This window comes from Boleophthalmus pectinirostris, unplaced genomic scaffold (genome assembly GCF_026225935.1).
Source record: "Boleophthalmus pectinirostris isolate CB_2022bp ecotype Guang Dong unplaced genomic scaffold, ASM2622593v1 HiC_scaffold_13, whole genome shotgun sequence".
In the NCBI taxonomy this organism is placed as follows: domain Eukaryota; kingdom Metazoa; phylum Chordata; class Actinopteri; order Gobiiformes; family Gobiidae; genus Boleophthalmus; species Boleophthalmus pectinirostris.
In genome coordinates this window covers 2302037-2319618 of record NW_026571036.1, presented here as the reverse complement: position 1 = coordinate 2319618, position 17582 = coordinate 2302037, and the positions used below count along the sequence as shown (strand labels likewise).

The 17582-nt window shown below is 44.7% G+C and overlaps 1 protein-coding gene across 1 annotated transcript; it reads left to right on the top strand.

The window, feature by feature from the left end:
* Nucleotides 1-16937, top strand: LOC110164252 (cell cycle control protein 50A-like). The gene is made up of 8 exons (XM_055149477.1): nucleotides 1-276; nucleotides 2717-3004; nucleotides 4289-4408; nucleotides 6650-6757; nucleotides 7264-7351; nucleotides 10613-10756; nucleotides 12482-12697; nucleotides 13866-16937. The coding sequence occupies exons 2-8, from the start codon at nucleotides 2762-2764 to the stop codon at nucleotides 14057-14059; spliced, it is 1113 nt and encodes a 370-aa protein (XP_055005452.1). The 5' UTR covers nucleotides 1-276; nucleotides 2717-2761; the 3' UTR covers nucleotides 14060-16937.
* The last annotated feature ends 645 nt before the right edge of the window (nucleotides 16938-17582 follow it).

Genomic DNA, 17582 nt, shown 5'->3' with positions numbered 1-17582 from the left:
GGCGCCTCTGTCACAAACACAAACACGCTCAGCTGACGGAGGCTAACGGGCTAACGGGCGAACATTATGACTTCACGCGATAAAAACTCGCACTAAACACACTCTCATTAAACATTACACACGCGTTAGAGATTTTATTTAAAAAAAACACGCAGACAAACGCTCCTCTGAACTTTAATCCGCGTTAAATCCGGAAACAGCGGGATTTCTGCGCCGTTAGCATCCGTTAGCTCTGCGGCTAAAAACATTAAACTGCAGAGGTCTGAGTCTGAGCAGGTAAGAAGTGACTTTTGAGTTTAACTTGTGCAATTCACAGACACAAACGTGCACCAGGATAGAATTTAGCAGCTGTTGGTGTAGAAATGCACGGACTTTTGTCTTTTATTTATTTACTTTATTTACATTTTTTTTGCATTAAATTTAGAGGTCCTGTTTCTATGTTATTGACTCTGCACAGATTAGGACACAAATAAAAAACTAGTGGAAAATAAATAAGATGTAAAGTAAATATGTAATGATATTATTATTAAAGTAAAAGGTTTATAAAATGGTGTTGTTTTGAGCAGCGTGGGGAATTGTTTTTTTCCACTGAGCCACGTGAGAAACAGAAAATATTAAACGCTTAACTTAATTCTGCAGAATATTAATTGTGTTTCTTTATAATGAAGGCTGTACCAAGTGGTGAAGTTTCTTGAATGCATCACATGTGCATATTAAACATTGAATTTATATATTTGTTTGAGTATTACACATTGAGTTGTTTAACCACTGAAATCTTATGTATGTTTAAAGGCACCACTGTGTGAAACATGTTTGCTTTTGAGGTCATCCTTTGCAGATGTAGGTTGTGTCCTTTTAAGGAAATTCATTGTAAAGCAGCAGCAGTGGAGATGGTTCGGCCTGGTGTGAAACTAAACAAACTGGTGATTTACATTGGGCTACTGTCAACTCCGTAAACCTAAAGGAACGCAGAGAAACTCCAGGGAAGATTCAAGGCGTTACCTGTTCAACATATTATTTGCATATTCATGTCTATAAAAACTGGGTTAAGTTAGTTCAGAGGCAGTCAGATTTGCCTGATCGTAAGACCTCTGTAGCCATAGGCAGTTAGGGACAACAATCTGACCCAGAGCTCTGTATTAGAATTGTATTGTTTAGGGAATAAATTCTTTTTGATTTGAATCGATAAATTCCAGTGGTTATTTTTAAGAGAACACGCTGAATGTTTTTTTGAGGATACCTAACAATAAAAAGCAGTAAATAGCGTTGTTCTGACGAGCTGGTAAGACTGGGAAGAGTTTATGTTATGACAAAGTTAGAGCTGCTGGATTATGGAAAAAAAATCATTATCACGATTATTTTGGTCAATATTGAAATCACGATTATTTTTTAGTTACACGATGCATTTATTCAACAGTTCTCTCTCTCAAGAAAAACACTTTGTTACTGATAATTTACGCAAAACTTTTAAATTGAAAATAAAGTACTACTGCAAATTTGAACCTTAGAGCAGTTTTACGATGTATAAAACATAAAATGATTAAAATAAACGTTTAACATGAAATAAGGCAGAAAAACAGAAATGTATCATATCAAAAATAAACTATATATCCAGCTGTTCCACAATCTCTATATTAAAAAAGAATAAATAAATATACTTATTTATTTAAAAATATCCCAAAATAAACTTTGTTAAGCTTTAAATTGTTTCTGTTCAATTATATGAGTTTGGAGATCATTTAACAGACAAAACAAAATCGCAATCAAATAAAAGAAATGCAGCTTTAGTCCATGCATGAAGTAAAATTGTAAAATATGTTTGTATTTCTAAATGAGTTTAAAGGGGTCGATCAGAGTCAACCAAAGGGTTATGTGTGTCTGATCTAGTGACCAGATGAGAATTTTTGTTGTAAAATCCTGCACTCGGCTCCACTTTTCTCATGTTGGACATTTTTCTGATGAGGGTGTCACGGTCAACAGTCAAAACGATCGTCCTTTAAGAGCGTTTGGAAAGAGACAAGTCTTCATTTGTGCTGCTCTGGTGGGAGGGGCCACGTACAGAGACGCTGGAGACGCTGCTGTGATAAACACCACACAAAATTAACAAGATTTTAATAGAAAATATCATTAAAATATTTTAGTAGAAAATCAGCCGAGACAGATTAAAGGTCTTGAAGGGCCGGATCCAGCCCCCGGGCCACATGTTTGACACCCCTGATTTAGAGCTTTGGATTTGGATACGGTTCAATAAAAAAATAAAGTCTAAATCATGTCTGTGACACTAAAAGTCTTTGTGCAAAGTTCAAGACACACAAACATTTTAATCAACAAAACTGTGAAAATATCAAATGTGTCGCATAAACAAGTTTCCTTCCTCTGAACAAACAACAAAACTGTAACTGTAACAAAATAATTTAGTAAAATAAACCAAAAAATCCTCTTGGTGATATATCGATACAGCAGCACACGATATCGATACTGAATCATCACATAAAACGATATGATGTTTTGATATTTTGGTATTTTTGCACATCCCTAGCAAGTTGAAATAAAATAAAATAGAAAAATAAGTTATAAAAAAATCCCAGCTATACAAGAGGTCATAGTGAAATTGCAGTATAGAGTTTAAAAACACAGTGGAGCACTTCCAGTATAACCACATGACATCACAAGGTGGAACAGAGCGTTTTCAGTTTGTGTCTGTGCTGTTCTTCAGTCTGAGTCGTCATCTTTCTCCTCGCCTTCGTCTTCGTCCTGAACCATGATGGCGTCCGGGTACAACGCCAAAGAGGAGGACGGGCACATCGGCGTGGCGGGGATGGGCGGGGCTTCCCTGCGCGGGCGTAAACCGGAGAACACGGCGTTCAAGCAGCAGAGGCTCCCGGCGTGGCAGCCCGTCCTCACCGCCGGCTCCGTGCTCCCCGCCTTCTTCATCATCGGACTCATCTTCATCCCCATCGGCATCGGCCTCTACGTCACCTCCAACAACATCCGAGAGTTCGAGGTCAGACGCACGCGGCGCACGAGAAACGACTGCTCCTCTTCCTCATCTTCCTCCTCTTCCTCCTCTCCTCTTCCCTCTCTCCTCTTCCTCATCTTCCTCCTCTCCTCTTCCTCATCTTCCTCCTCTTCCTCCTCTCCTCTTCCTCATCTTCCTCCTCTTCCTCCTCTCCTTTTTCTCCTCTTCCTCCTCTTCCCCCTCTTTCCTCTCTCCTCTTCTTCCTCTTCCTCCTCTTTCCTCCTCCTCTTTCCTCTCTCCTTCCTCTCTCCTCTTCTCCTCTTCCTCCTCTTCCTCCTCTTCCTTCTCTCCTCTTCCTCCTCTTCCCTTCCTCCTCTCTCCTCTTCCTCCTCTTTTTCCTCTCTTCTTTTTCTGTCTATTTCTTCCTCTCTCTTCCTCTTTCTCTTCCTTTTCTTTTTCCTCTCTCCTCTTCCCCCTCTTTCCTCTCTCCTCTTCCTCCTTTTTTCCTCTTTCCTCTCTCCTCTTCCTCCTCTTTTTCTTCTTTCTTCTCTGCTCTTCCTCCTTTTTTCCTCTTTCCTCTTCCTCTTTCCTCTCTCCTCTTCTTCCTCTTTCCTCTCTCCTCTTCCTCCTCTTTTTCCTCTTTCCACTTTTTCCTCTTCCTCCTCTTTCCTCTTCTTCCTCTTTCCTCTCTCCTCTTCCTCCTCCTTCCTCTCTCCTCTTCTTTCCTCTCTCTCCTCTTCCTCCTCTTTTTTCCTCTCGCTTCCTTTTCTTCTATCTCCTCCTCATCTTCCTCCCCTTTTTCCTCTCTCCTCTTCTTCCTCTTCCTCCTCATTTTCTTCTCTCCTTTTTCTCTCCTCTTCTTCCTCTTTTCTCCTCTTTCTCTTCCCTTTCTTCTTCCTCTCTCCTCTTTTTCCTCTCTCCTCTTCTTCCTCTTCTCTTTTTTCTCTCTCCTCTTTCCTCCCTCCACTTCTTCCTCTTCCTCCTCTTTTTCCTCTCTCCTTTTTCTATCCTCTTCTTCCTCTCTCCTCCTCTTTCTCTTCCTTTTTTCCTCTGTCCTCTTCCTCGTCTTTTTCTGCTCTTCTTCTTCCTCTTTTTCCTTTCTCCCCCTCTTTCTTTTCCTTTTCTTTTTCCTCTGTCCTCCTCTTGCTTTTCCTCATCTTTTGCTGCTCTGCTCTTCCATTTCTTTTTCTTCCTCTTTTTCTTTTCTCCTCTTCCTCTCGCCTCTTCTTCCTCTTCCTCCTCTTCTTCTTCTTTTCCTCTTCTTCTTCTTTTCCTCCTCTTCTCTCTGTTTCCTCTTCACATGTGTGTGTTTTTTTCTCTTGTTTTCAGATTGATTACACTGGAGTGGACGTGTCCAGTCCGTGTTTTAACTGCGCTCAGAACTTCAGCTGGAACAGCACCAGCCCCTGCACCTGCTCCATCCCCTTCTACCTCCACCAGGCCTACGAGGTAAAACATTTAAATATATAAACTATTAAAAAAATAAACCTCCACCAGGCCTACGAGGTAAAACATCAAAAAAAAATAAAAATAAACCTCCACCAGGCCTACGAGGTAAAACATTTAAATATATAAACTATTAAAAAAATAAACCTCCACCAGGCCTACGAGGTAAAACATCAAAAAACATAAAAAATATAACCTCCACCAGGCCTACGAGGTAAAACACAAAAAAAAACATAAAAATAATAAACCTCCACCAGGCCTACGAGGTAAAACATTTAAAATATAAACTATATAAAAATAAACCTCCACCAGGCCTACGAGGTAAAACATCAAAAACATAAAAATAACCTCCAAGCTACGAGGTAAACATAAAAAACATAAAAAAATAAACCTCCACCAGGCCTACGAGGTAAAACATTTAAAATATAAACATTAAAAAAATAAACCTCCACCAGGCCTACGAGGTAAAACATCAAAAAAACATAAAAATAAACCTCCACCAGGCCTACGAGGTAAAAAAACATATTAAAAAAACTAATAAAAATAAACCTCCACCAGGCCTACGAGGTAAAACATAAAAAAAAACATAAAAAATAAACCTCCACCAGGCCTACGAGGTAAAACACAAACAAACATAAAAATAAACCTCCACCAGGCCTACGAGGTAAAACATAACATAAATAAACTACATTAAAAAATAAACCTCCACCAGGCCTACGAGGTAAAACATCAAAAAACATAAAAATAAACCTCCACCAGGCCTACGAGGTAAAACATAAAAAAACATAAAAAAATAAACCTCCACCAGGCCTACGAGGTAAAACATCAAAAAAACATAAAAAAATAAACCTCCACCAGGCCTACGAGGTAAAACACAAAAAACATAAAAATAAACCTCCACCAGGCCTACGAGGTAAAACATTTAAAATATAAACTATAAAAAAATAAACCTCCACCAGGCCTACGAGGTAAAACATCAAAAAAACATAAAAAAAATAAACCTCCACCAGGCCTACGAGGTAAAACACAAAAAACATAAAAATAAACCTCCACCAGGCCTACGAGGTAAAACATCAAAAAAACATAAAAAAATAAACCTCCACCAGGCCTACGAGGTAAAACACAAAAAAACATAAAAAAATAAACCTCCACCAGGCCTACGAGGTAAAACACAAAAAAAACATAAAAATAAACCTCCACCAGGCCTACGAGGTAAAACCACAAACAAACATAAAAATAAACCTCCACCAGGCCTACGAGGTAAAACATCAAAAAACATAAAAATAAAACAAAAAAAACATAAAAATAAACCTCCACCAGGCCTACGAGGTAAAACATTTTAAAAAAACATAAAAAAATAATCCTCCACCAGGCCTACGAGGTAAAACATCAAAAAACATAAAAATAAACCTCCACCAGGCCTACGAGGTAAAACATTTAAAATATAAACTATAAAAAAATAAACCTCCACCAGGCCTACGAGGTGAATACTTTAAAATGAACTTCTATAGGCCTATAATTGCCACGTTTACATGAGTTTTAATTCCGAATAAAAGTAATTTCATTCTGAATAAAAAAATAAATGAAAAAAATTCTGCTTTAAAAAGTCCATGTAAACACTTAATTCCAAATGAAAATGATTATTTGGAATGTGGTGGTGGGTGATTTATTCTGATTCTAAAGCTGAATTTAATTTACTCCACGATCATGTAAACGTTTATTCTTCTTAAAAATAATTCGGGTCATTCGGCGTCTGCTTGTCGGGTGGCCCTTCTGACACAGTATATTGTAAAGACGACCAGGCCTATGAGGTGAAAAAGAAAAGTTTAGAAATGGAAAAATTTAAATATGAGAAAATAAGAGAATAAAAAGTCATAAACGACACCACTGTGCAGTACACATTCTGTGTCTCTGAATCTAACTCTGTGACCTGAATGTGAATTGAACTTAAACTCTGAGTTAATATGATTATATTATACTAAGAGACAGGAGAGAGATCCCAAAACTTGTTTATATTTAAAATATATCACTGATTTTAAACGATCTAACAACATGAAACTTGGCGCTGCACACACCCGTCCCAATAGGATGACACCCTCTGAATTTGAGATCAGTCAGATGAGCCGAACAGACAAACAAACCAGCAGAAGGAGACAGACATTTCTTGCATAAATAGATAGATAATTATACAATATTAAACCTGTTTGTGTGTTTATTGTGGATTAAATCCCTCTTGTTTTTCAGAGTAACGTGTTCATGTATTATGGACTCTCAAACTTCTACCAAAACCATCGACGCTACGTCAAGTCCAGAGACGACAGTCAACTCAACGGAGACCTGACCTCCCTCACTGTAAGCAACAGCACGATAACACCTGGAAACACCTGGAAACACCTGGAAACACCTGGAAACTAACACAAGCTAAAACATTTAAACTAACACAGGCATAACCTGCCCTCTCACTGTAAGACACTCAAACTAACAGACGTTTGGACTAATGACATTTTTTGTAAAGTGGACTTTTCAGATCTTTTCACCGTGTCATTGACTGTCTGAAGTTGTATTTGGACTGACACGCGCATATTTGAGGAATCTTTAATCTCTTTTTTTTCCCCATTTTGTCGATCTCCCACCGGTTTCAGCTCCACTGCTCCATGTTTTACAGTTTCACAGTTTTAACGCTGAAGTCAGCGCTCTTGTTTATTTTATTACATTGTTTTAAATCAGTTTTGTGATTTAAAATGTCACAGTTATAACAGAATAATGCACAGAGTCAGAGATTAGAACTAATAATTAATAATAAGTTTAATGATCATATCTTCTTTGTTCATTTCCTCTCTGTCTGTGTGTGTTTGTAGAAGCCGAGTAAAGAGTGTGAACCGTACGCCTTCCACGAATACAAACCCATCGCCCCGTGTGGAGCCATCGCCAACAGCATGTTCAACGGTCTGCTCCTGTCTGCTCCTGTCTGCTCCTGTCTGCTCCTGTCTGCTCCTGTCTGCTCCTGTCTGCTCCTGTCTGCTGCTCCTGTCTGCTCCTGTCTGCTCCTGCTCCTGTCTGCTCTGTCTGTCTGCTCTGTCTGTCTGCTCCTGTCTGCTCCTGTCTGCTCCTGTCCTGCCTCTGCTCCTGTCTGCTCCTGTCTGCTCCTGTCCTGCTCCTGTCAGCTCTGTCTGCTCCTGTCTGCTGCTCCTGTCTGCTCCTGTCTGCTCCTGTCTGCTCCTCTGCTGTCTGCTCCTGTCTGCTCCTGTCTGCTCCTGTCTGCTCCTGTCCTGCTCCTGCCTGCTCCTGTGTCTGCTCCTGTCTGCTCCTGTCTGCTCTGCCCGCTCCTGTCAGCTCCTGTCAGTCTCCTGCTCTGCTCCTCCGTCTCTGCTCTCCTCTTCTGTCTCTCCTCTCTGTCTCTCTCTCTGTCTCTGTCTCTCCTCTGTCTTCTGTCTCCTCCTCCATCTCTCTCTCTTCTGTCTCTGTCTCTTCTGTCTCTCCTCTGTCTGTCTCTCCTCTTCTGTCTGTCTCTGTCTCTCCTCTCTCTCTGTCCTCTCTCTGTCTCTCTCTCTCTGTCTCTCTCTGTCTCTCTCTCTCTCTGTCTCTGTCTCTCTGTCTCTCCTCTTCTCTCTGTCTCTCTCTGTCTCTCTCTCTCTCTCTTCTCTGTCTCTCCTCTTCTGTCTCTCTCTCTCCATCTCTCCTCTTCTGTTCTCTCCCTCTGTCTCTCTCTCTCTGTCTCTCTCTCTTCTGTCTCTCCTCTCTGTCTCTCCTCTCTGTCTCTGTCCTCTCTGTCTCTCCTTCTCTGTCTCTCCTCTTCTGTCTCTGTCTCTCTCTCCTCTGTTTCTGTCTCTGTCTCTCCTCTCTCTGTCTCTGTCTCTCTGTCTCCTCTGTTCTTCTCTGTCTCTCCTCTTCTCTGTCTCTGTCTCTGTCTCTCCTCTTCTGTCTCTGTCTCTGTCCTCTTCTGTCTCTGTCTCTCTCTCCTTCTTCTGTCTCTCTCTCTCTCTCTCTCTGTCTCTCTCTTCTCTCTTCTCTCTCTCCTTCTGTCTCTCCTCCTGTCTCTCCTCTCTCCTCTGTCTCTCCTCTGTCTCTCCTCTCCTCTCGTCTCTCCTCTTCTGTCTCTCCTCTCTGTCTCTGTCTCTCCTCTCTGTCTCTCTCTCTTCTCTCTGTCTCTCTGTCTCTTCTCTCTCCATCTCTCCTCTCTCTGTCTCTGTCTCTCCTCTTCTGTCTCTGTCCTCTCTCTTCTGTCTCTGTCTCTGCCTCCTCTGTCCTCCTCTCTCTTCTCTGTCTCTTCTCCTCCTCTCTCTCCTCTTCTGTCTCTCTCTGTCTCTGTCTCTCCTCTTCTGTCTCTGTCTCTCCTCTTCTGTCTCTGTCTCTCCTCTTCTGTCTCTGTCTCTCTCCTCCTCTCCTCCTCCTGCTCTGTCTCTCTCTCCTCCGTCTCTCTCTCTCTCTCTCTGTCTTCCTCTTCTGTCTCTCCTCCTCTGTCTCTCCTCTTCTGTCTCTGTCTCTCCTCTTCTGTCTCTCCTCCTCCGTCTCTCCTCTTCTGTCTCTCTCTCTCTGTCTTCTGTGTCTTCTGTCCTCTTCTGTCTCTCCTCCTCTCTCCTCTCTCTCTCCTCCTCGTCTCTCCTCTTCTGTCTCTCCTCCTCTGTCCTCTCTCTGTCTCTCCTCTCTTCTGTCTCTCTCTCTTCTGTCTCTCTCTCTCTCTGTCTCTGTCTCTTCTGTCTCTGTCTCTCTCTCTGTCTCTCCTCTCTCCTCTTCTCTTCTCTGTCTCTCCTCTTCTGTCTGTCTCTCCTCCTCCGTCTCTCTCCTCTTCTGCTCTCTCCCTCCTCCTCTCTCTCCTCTTCTGTCTCTGTCTCTCCTCTTCTGTCTCTGTCTCTCCTCTTCTGTCTCTGTCTCTCCTCTGTCTCTCTCTCTTCTGTCTCTGTCTCTCCTCTCTCTCTCTCTGTCTCTCTCTCCTCTCTCTGTCTCTGTCTCTCCTCCTCTCTGTCTCTCTCTCTCTCTGTCTCTCTCTGTCTCTGTCTCTCCTCTTCTGTTCTCCTCTTCTGTCTCTGTCTCTCCTCTTCTGCTCTCTCTCTCCTCCTCTGTCTCTCCTCTTCTGTCTCTGTCTCTCTCTCTCTCTGTCTCTGTCTCTGTTCTCTCTCTCCTCTCTCTCCTCTTCTGTCTCTCCTCCTCTTCTCTCTCTGTCCTCTCTCTCTCTCCTCTGTCTCTGTCTCTCTCTCTCTGTCTCTGTCTCTGTCTGTCTCTCTCTTTCTGTCTCTGTCTCTCCTCTCTGTCTCTGTTCTCCTCTGTTCTGTCTCTCTCTCTGTCTCTGTCTCTCCTCTGTCTCTGCTCTCTGTCTCTCTCTCCTCTCTCTCTCTTCTGTCTCTGTCTCTCTCTCTGTCTCTCTCTCTCTCTGTCTCTGTCTCTCCTCTCTCTCTCTCTCTGTCTCTGTCTCTCCTCTGTCTCTGTCTCCTCCTCTCTGTCTCTGTCTCTCTCCTCTCTGTCTCTGTTCTCCTCTCCTCTCTGTCTCTGTCTCTGTCTCTCCTCTCTGTCTCTTCCTCTGTCTCTGTCTCTCTCTCTGACTCTCTCTCTGTCTCTCTCTGTCTTCTGTCTCTCCTCTTCTGTCTCTGTCTCTCCTCTTCTGTCTCTGTCTCTCCTCTTCTGTCTCTGTCTCTCCTCTTCTGTCTCTCTCTCCTCTTCTCTGTCTCTCCTCTTCTGTCTCTGTCTCTCCTCTTCTGTCTCTGTCTCTCCTCCTCTGTCTCTCCTCCTCTCTCTGTCCTCTGTCTCTCTGTCTCTGTCTCTCCTCTTCTGTCTCTGTCTCTCCTCTTCTGTCTCTGTCTCTCCTCCTCTGTCTCTCCTCCTCTGTCTCTGTCTCTCTCTTCTCTCTGTCTCTCCTCTTCTGTCTCTGTCTCTCCTCTTCTGTCTCCGTCTCTCTCTCCTCCTGTCTCTGTCTCTCCTCTTCTGTCTCTGTCTCTCCTCTTCTGTCTCTGTCTCTCCTCTTCTGTCTCTCTCTCTCTCCTCTGTCTCTGTCCGTCTCCTCCTCTGTTTCTGTCTCTCCTCCTCTGTCTCTGTCTCTCCTCTCTGTCTCTGTCTCTCCTCTGTCTCTGTCTCTCTCTCTGTCTCTGTCTCTCCTCTCTGTCTCTGTCTCTCCTCTCTGTCTCTGTCTCTCCTCTTCTGTCTCTGTCTCTCCTCTTCTGTCTCTTCTCCTCCGTCTCTGCTCTTGTTGTATTAAATCCTTGTGTATTTCCTCAGACTCCCTGGAGCTGTTTTACATCGATCCGAACGGGACTCATGTTCCGGTGGCTCTGACCTCGACGGGAATCGCCTGGTGGACGGACAAACACGTGAAGTTCAGGAACCCCGGGGTCAGCGCCAACCTGACGGCCGCCTTCCAAGGTTCAGACGAGTCTCCAAACGCTCGAAGTCTGGCAGGAACATTTAGAGAATTATTCCAGTCTTTTGTTATTTTTTCTCCTTATTTAGAATTTATTATTATCATTTATATTTTTTCTCTTTTGTTATTATAATAGATTGTGATTTCCCTCATGGTCTCGTCTAGTATCTAAACGGCCGTTCACACCAAAGCGTCAAAAAACGCCTCGACGTCTCTATTCGGAGCCTTTGCATTTGAGTTCAGACGCCCCGACGCTCGTGTCTTTGACGTCGTGGACGAACGGGAGAAAAATACTTGACGTGCGTCCGTTGCCCTGGAAACAAGAGCCCGGTCCTGGTCTTTTCCCAAAACAATGTCAGACCAGACTGAGAGACTTTAGTGTTTTTATGACGTAAAAAAAACATCAGCGGAGGAAATCGACTCGACGACTGGAGCGAGTTTATATTTATACTCCACTAATGACACTGATCAGTCCTGGTTTAGTCCCCTGGTCTAGTCCTGGTCTTTTGGTCTAGTCCCGGTCTAGTCCGGTCTAGTCTGGTCTGGTCCTAGTCCCTGTCTAGTCCCAGTCTAGGTCTAGTCCCGGTCTAGTTTTGGTCTAGTCTCGGTCTAGTCTCGGTCTAGACCTGGTCTAATACCGGTCTAGTCCTTGTTTAGTCTCCAGTCTAGTCTCGGTCTAGTTTTGGTCTAGTCCCGGTCTAGTCTCGGTCTAGTTTTGGTCTAGTCTAGGTCTAGTTTTGGTCTAGTCTCGGTCTAGTTTTGGTCTAGTCTCGGTCTAGTCTTGGTCTAATACCGGTCTAGTCCTTGTTTAGTCCCAGTCTAGTCTCGGTCCTCGGTCTAAGTCTTCGGTCTAGTCTTTGGTTTTAGTCTCGGTCTAGTCTCGGTCTAGTCCTTGTTTAGTCCCAGTCTAGTCTCGGTCTAGTTTTGGTCTAGTCCCGGTCTAGACCTGGTCTATACCGGTCTAGTCCTTGTGGTCTAGTCCCGGTCTAGTCCTCTGGTTTAGGTCTAGTCTCCGGTCTAGTTTTGGTCTAGTCTCGGTCTAGTCTTGGTCCCGGTCTAGTCCTCTAGTCCGGTCTAGTCCTGGTTTAGTCCTGGTTTAGTCCTGGTCCGTCCTAGGTTTAGTCCTGGTTTAGTCCTGTTTAGTCCTGGGTCCCTAGGTCTGGTTTAGTCCTGGTTTAGTCCTGGGTTTAGTCCTGGTAGTCCGTAGTCCTGGTCCTGTAGTCCTGGTTTAGTCTGGTGTAGTCCTCGCGATCGTCTCGGTGTTTGTGGTGTATATATTTATTATATATTTATTCTCTGTTCATGTTTGTGGTTCTGGTTCTGGGGTTTTTCTTCCTGATAATAACGTCGCTGCGTCTCTGGATACTCGTCCCTGATTGGTCGACGCAGCGTGTGACGTGAAAAGTTCAGCATTTTCAACTTCTTGACGCTGACGCCTCGGACGCGCGTCTAGAGCTTTGACGCCAAAACACTCGGAAGACGCGCCGCAAAAACGCAGGACGCTCTAGTCGCGCGTCCACTTCGACTTTACATAGAAACTGGACGCTTTGACGCTTTGGTGTGAACGAACCTTAAGAATATTTAGATACAACACTCAGACGACAGGAGAATTTGCACGATTTTTGGCTGCTGTTTTTCTTTTCGCCCGACTTCGAGGTGTGATCCCACTTTGTGTCATACCGTTTTTGTATTTTTGACCTTTTTCCCTGTTTCCCGCTCTCCTCCAGGCACAGTGAAGCCGGTGAACTGGCGCCGCCCGGTGTACGAGCTGGACGCCGACCCCGAGAACAACGGCTTCATCAACGAGGACTTCATCGTGTGGATGCGCACGGCGGCGCTGCCCACCTTCAGGAAACTCTACCGCGTCATCCAGAAGAAAAGCAACATGGTGCCCACTCTGCCACGCGGAAACTACACTGCTCCTCCAGGTCCACCTTGTACATGTATGTCTCTCCTCTGTATGTACGTAGTACCCGCTCTGTTCCTCCTGTATCTGTATCGCTCTGTACCCGCTCTGTTCCTCCTGTACCCTGCTCTACCCGCTCTGTGTACCCGCTCTGTTCTCCTGTACCCGCTCTGTTTCCTGTCCTGCTCTGTTCCTCCTTGTACCCGCTCTGTTCCTCCTTGTACCCGCTCTGTTCCTCCTTGTACCCGCTCTGTTCTCTCCGTGTCTCTGTTCTCCTTGTACCCGCTCTGTCTCCTTGTCCTTTCTCTGTCGCCTGTTCCTTGTACCCTCTCCTGTACCCGCTCTGTGTCCTCCTTGTACCCTTGTACCCGCTCTGTTCCTCCTGTACCCGCTCTGTCCTTGTCTTGTACCCCGCTCTGTTCCTGTACCCGCTCTGTCCTCCCGCTCTTGTTGCCTACTTGTGCGCCTCTCTGTACCCTCTGCTTGCCCGCTCTGTCTCTCTCTCCTTGTACTCTGTCCTTGTATCTGTTCTCTCTGTACCCGCTCTGTTCCTCCTTGTACCCGCTCTGTTCCTCCTTGTACCCGCTCTGTTCCTCCTTGTACCCGCTCTGTTCCTCTCTGTACCCGCTCTGTTCCTCCTTGTACCCGCTCTGTTCCTACTTGTGCCCTCTCTGTACCCACTGTGCCCGCTCTTTTCCTCTCTGCTCTGTTCCTCTTCTGTACCCCTCTGCTCTGTTCGCTCTTCCTCTGTCTACCCATGCTGTTCCTCCTTGTGCCCGCTCTGTTCCTTTCTGTACCCGCTCTGTACCCACTGTACCCACTCTGTCCCTTCTGGTGCCCTCTCTTTATCCGCTGTGTCTGCTCTTTTCCGCTCTGTGCCCACTTCGTACCTCCTGTCCCCTCTTTTGTACCTGCTCTGTGCCTGCTCTGTACCAGCTCTGTGCCCGCTCTGTACCTGCTCTGTACCTGCTCTGTGCTCTGTACCTGCTCTGTACCCGCTCTGTACCTGCTCTGTGCCCGCTCTCTGTGCTCTGCTCTGTGCCCGCTCTGTGCCCGCTCTGTGCCCGCTCTGTACCTGCTCTGTGCCCGCTCTGTGCTCTGTGCGCTCTGTGCCTGCTCTGTGCCCGCTCTGTGCCCGCTCTGTGCCCGCTCTGTGCCCGCTCTGTGCCCGCTCTGTGCCCGCTCTGCTCCTTGACTCCCCTCAGACTTCCCGGTGCGGAGCTTCGAGGGCCGTAAGCGCGTGATCTTCAGCACCGTGTCGTGGATGGGGGGGAAGAACCCGTTCCTGGGCATCGCCTACGTCACCGTGGGCTCCGTCTGCTTCTTCCTCGGCGTCGTGCTGCTCTTCATCCACCACAAGTACGGTAACCGTAACAACAACGCCGACATCAACAACTGAGCGAGCGCAATGTCCCGTACGCCGAGAAGTACGAACTGTTTTAGCCAAAAGGAAACGATCGAACGAGCTGTAAACAAACGCACACGTCCAACTTTACCATGAAAGTAAAAAAATAAATACCGTATTTTTTGGACTATAAGTTCGCTCCAGCCAAAAAATGAAGGAAAAAAAAACATATATAAGTGCCACTTTTAGGGGGAAATGTATTTTGTAAAATGAGAGATCAGGAGCCGACATTTCCTGTGTGAAGTCAAGTTGTGGTAAAAACAATAGAAGAGAGAAGAACAGACTGTTAACGTCACATATGAACAGTTCTTCAGATAAACTAGAACATAAACAACAGAACAAGTTTATCAAACTCTCCATCTCACTCCAAATCACTAAATCCATTCAATTCTTCATCCTCGTGTCACTTCTGAACAACTCGACCTCCGGAGGTAAACAGAGACACAAACTCTTCTGTGTCGCTGTCGTCAGACTCAGACTCAGTTCAGTTAGAATTATTCTGGTCTTTCTGAATCCAGACAGGATGGTTTCAGTGTCACTGAAGGACCTCGGGTTAGACCTGGTTTAGATCTCGGTTAGACCTGGTTTAGATCTCGAGTTAGACCTAGGCTAGACTTGGTTTAGACCTCGGGTTAGACCTCGGGTTAGACCTTGGGATAGACCTCGGGTTTAGACCTGGTTTAGACCTCAGTTAGACCTAGACTTGGTTTAGGACAGCTTCCAGTTCAGACCTTGGTTTAGACCTTGTTTAGACCTTGTTTAGACTGGGGCTAGACTTTGTTATTAGTAACTGGATTATTTGGGTCTTTCTGAATCCCGACAGGATGGTTTTGGTGTCACTGAAGGACCTTGGGTTAGACCTGGGTTAGACCTATTTTAGATCTCGAGTTAGACCTTGGTTAGACTTGGTTTAGACCACGGGTTAGACCTCGGGATAGACTTCGGGTTTAGACCTTGGTTAGACCTTGGTTAGACCTAGTTTAGACCTGGCTTTGACTTTGTTGAATCCAGGTCTTGATTCTGATCATGGTTAGACCTGTTTTAGACCTCAGTTAGACCTAGACTTGGTTTAGGACAGCTTCATTTAGTCCTGGTTTAGACCTTGGTTTAGACGGGGACTAGACCTGGTTATATTTACTGAATTATTCGGTCTTTCTGAATCCCGACAGGATGGTTTCGGTGTCACTGAAGTCCAGACTTTGTCCGTCCAGTGACTTCAGGAAAGTTTCATGGTTCATCCTCCCGGTGTCACAAGTTTCTCTCTCACTCCAAACTTTCTTTCTGCTGCTCGATTTCCGTTTTCAGCTGCAGATTTCACGACTTGCAGTTTGTAATCTGCAGAGTCTGATTTTGTTTTTGGTTTCATTTGTGTTCAGTCTTCTCAGTCTTTGTCTTTATAAGTTTGTTTAAATTTAAAGTAACGGTGCGATCGACTGACATGACACAGACAGGACGGAGGCTCTTTCTGCAGGAGACATGCGCAGTAGAGCCAAGTGACAGTGGTGCAGGAGGAACAGGAGCAGCAGAAATCCTCACACACACAAGACTAGAACCTCTCCACACTTCACCAAAAACATTTTAATACAGAAGTCACACCGGAGAACAAGTCACAGGAAACACACAAACCATGAAAAAAAAGTGACACTTATAGTCCGAAAAATACGGTAAAATAAATAAATAAGACCAGACGAGAAAATCGAGCTGCTGCTGTAAGAGCTTCTTGGACACGTCGCTTTTTTTTGATACTGAAACTAACGATTATCCACAGACGCAAACCGCCAAGACACTCAACCTGCTGTTCACACTCTGCAGCGACATCTACATGTGTGTCTATGGCGGAATGTTCAGCAGTTACCATGGTGACACAGTGCGCTCATTAGTAAAAAAAAAAAAAAAATCTGTCTGAAAACACTAGAAAAAAACAACAACAAAACGATTTGATTTGATGTTGCTGTGATCAGTCCGAGCGTTCGTGTCATGTCCTGTTCAGGAGTTTACAGTTTGAGTTTACAGTTTTGTATTACTGGACCTTTAAGGATTTAATTATGACTTATAATTTTTTCTTTTTTTTTGTCTTTGATACATAATCTCAAACTGTTTACTTCATATATTTGAGTCCTCTGTGCGTGGAATCAAATATATAAAGGAGTAAACACAGAGATGAAACACTGACACGTGAGTCCAAACTTCGACTGATAATGTTCACGTAAAAATACAGATAATCCAGTTCAATTCATCTTTTTCGCATTTGCCCAGAAGTGCCGCGCTTTAGGTTTGTGGAACTTCTGATTCAGTTCTGTTCAACTCCTCTATTGTCATTGTCACATAAAATCACAACAAAATGACGTTAGAGCATCACCACAGCTGCACAGTAGGTTAAAAAGTGTATAATAGTGTAGAGCGCCCCCCTGTGACTGTCACTGTCACTGCGTAAACGTTAACATACAGAACTAGTAATAATGTCAGTGCAGGCACAAAATATAAATAAATAATCCCTGTGTCGTTCGTTCATTTGTTTTTCAATATAAAACTAAAAATAATAAAATGAAAAAAACAACGATTTTCTTCATTATTTGTCTCCAAAACCAAAATGAAAAAAAAAGATAATGATTCATTTTTTTGTGTTTAAACAAAAAATGGAAAAAACGGATCTCGACCGTTTCCCGTTTACGTGACTCCCACGGCTGCGATGACGGACTTTTGCACCGAATACGGATGGGACCAGACCGGGACCAGACCGAGACTGAGATCAGAACCAGACCGGGACCAGACCAAGACTGGGACCAGACCGGGACCAGACCGGGACCAGACGGAGACTGAGATCAGAACCAGACCGGGACCAGACCAAGACTGGGACCAGACCGGGACCAGACCGGGAGACTGAGATCAGACCAGACCAGACCAGACTGGACCAGACCAGGGACCCGACCAGACGGACCAGACCAGACTGGGACCAGACCGGGACCAGACCGGGACAGACGAGACTGAGATCAGAACCAGACCGGACCAGACAAGACTGGGACCAGACCAGACGAGACCAGAGACCAGACGGAGACTGAGATCAGAACCAGACCAGACAGAGACTGAGATCAGAACCAGACCGAGACCAGACCAAGACTGGGACCAGACAGGGACCAGACGGAGACTGAGATCAGAACTGAAACCGGGACCAGACCGGAGGCTCAGAGCCCATGGCAGGGTTGGAGCTCGAAGCTGAGGCTCATAGTCACTGCTCGGAATCCGGTCTGGTCCCGGACCTGGATCAGTCCTGGTTCACTTCAGCATCGCAGTCACTGAAGTCACATCAACGGGAAACAGTCGTTATCAGTTTTTTTCCATTTTTCATTTAAACACAAAATCGAAAAACTGAAAAAAACAAATTATTATCTGTTTTTTCATTTTGGTTTTGGAGACAAAAAATGAAGAAAACTGTTGTTTTTCGTTTTCTTATTTTTGGTTTTATATTGAAAAACAAATGAAGAAATGACACACGGATTATAAATAAACCAGTTAATGG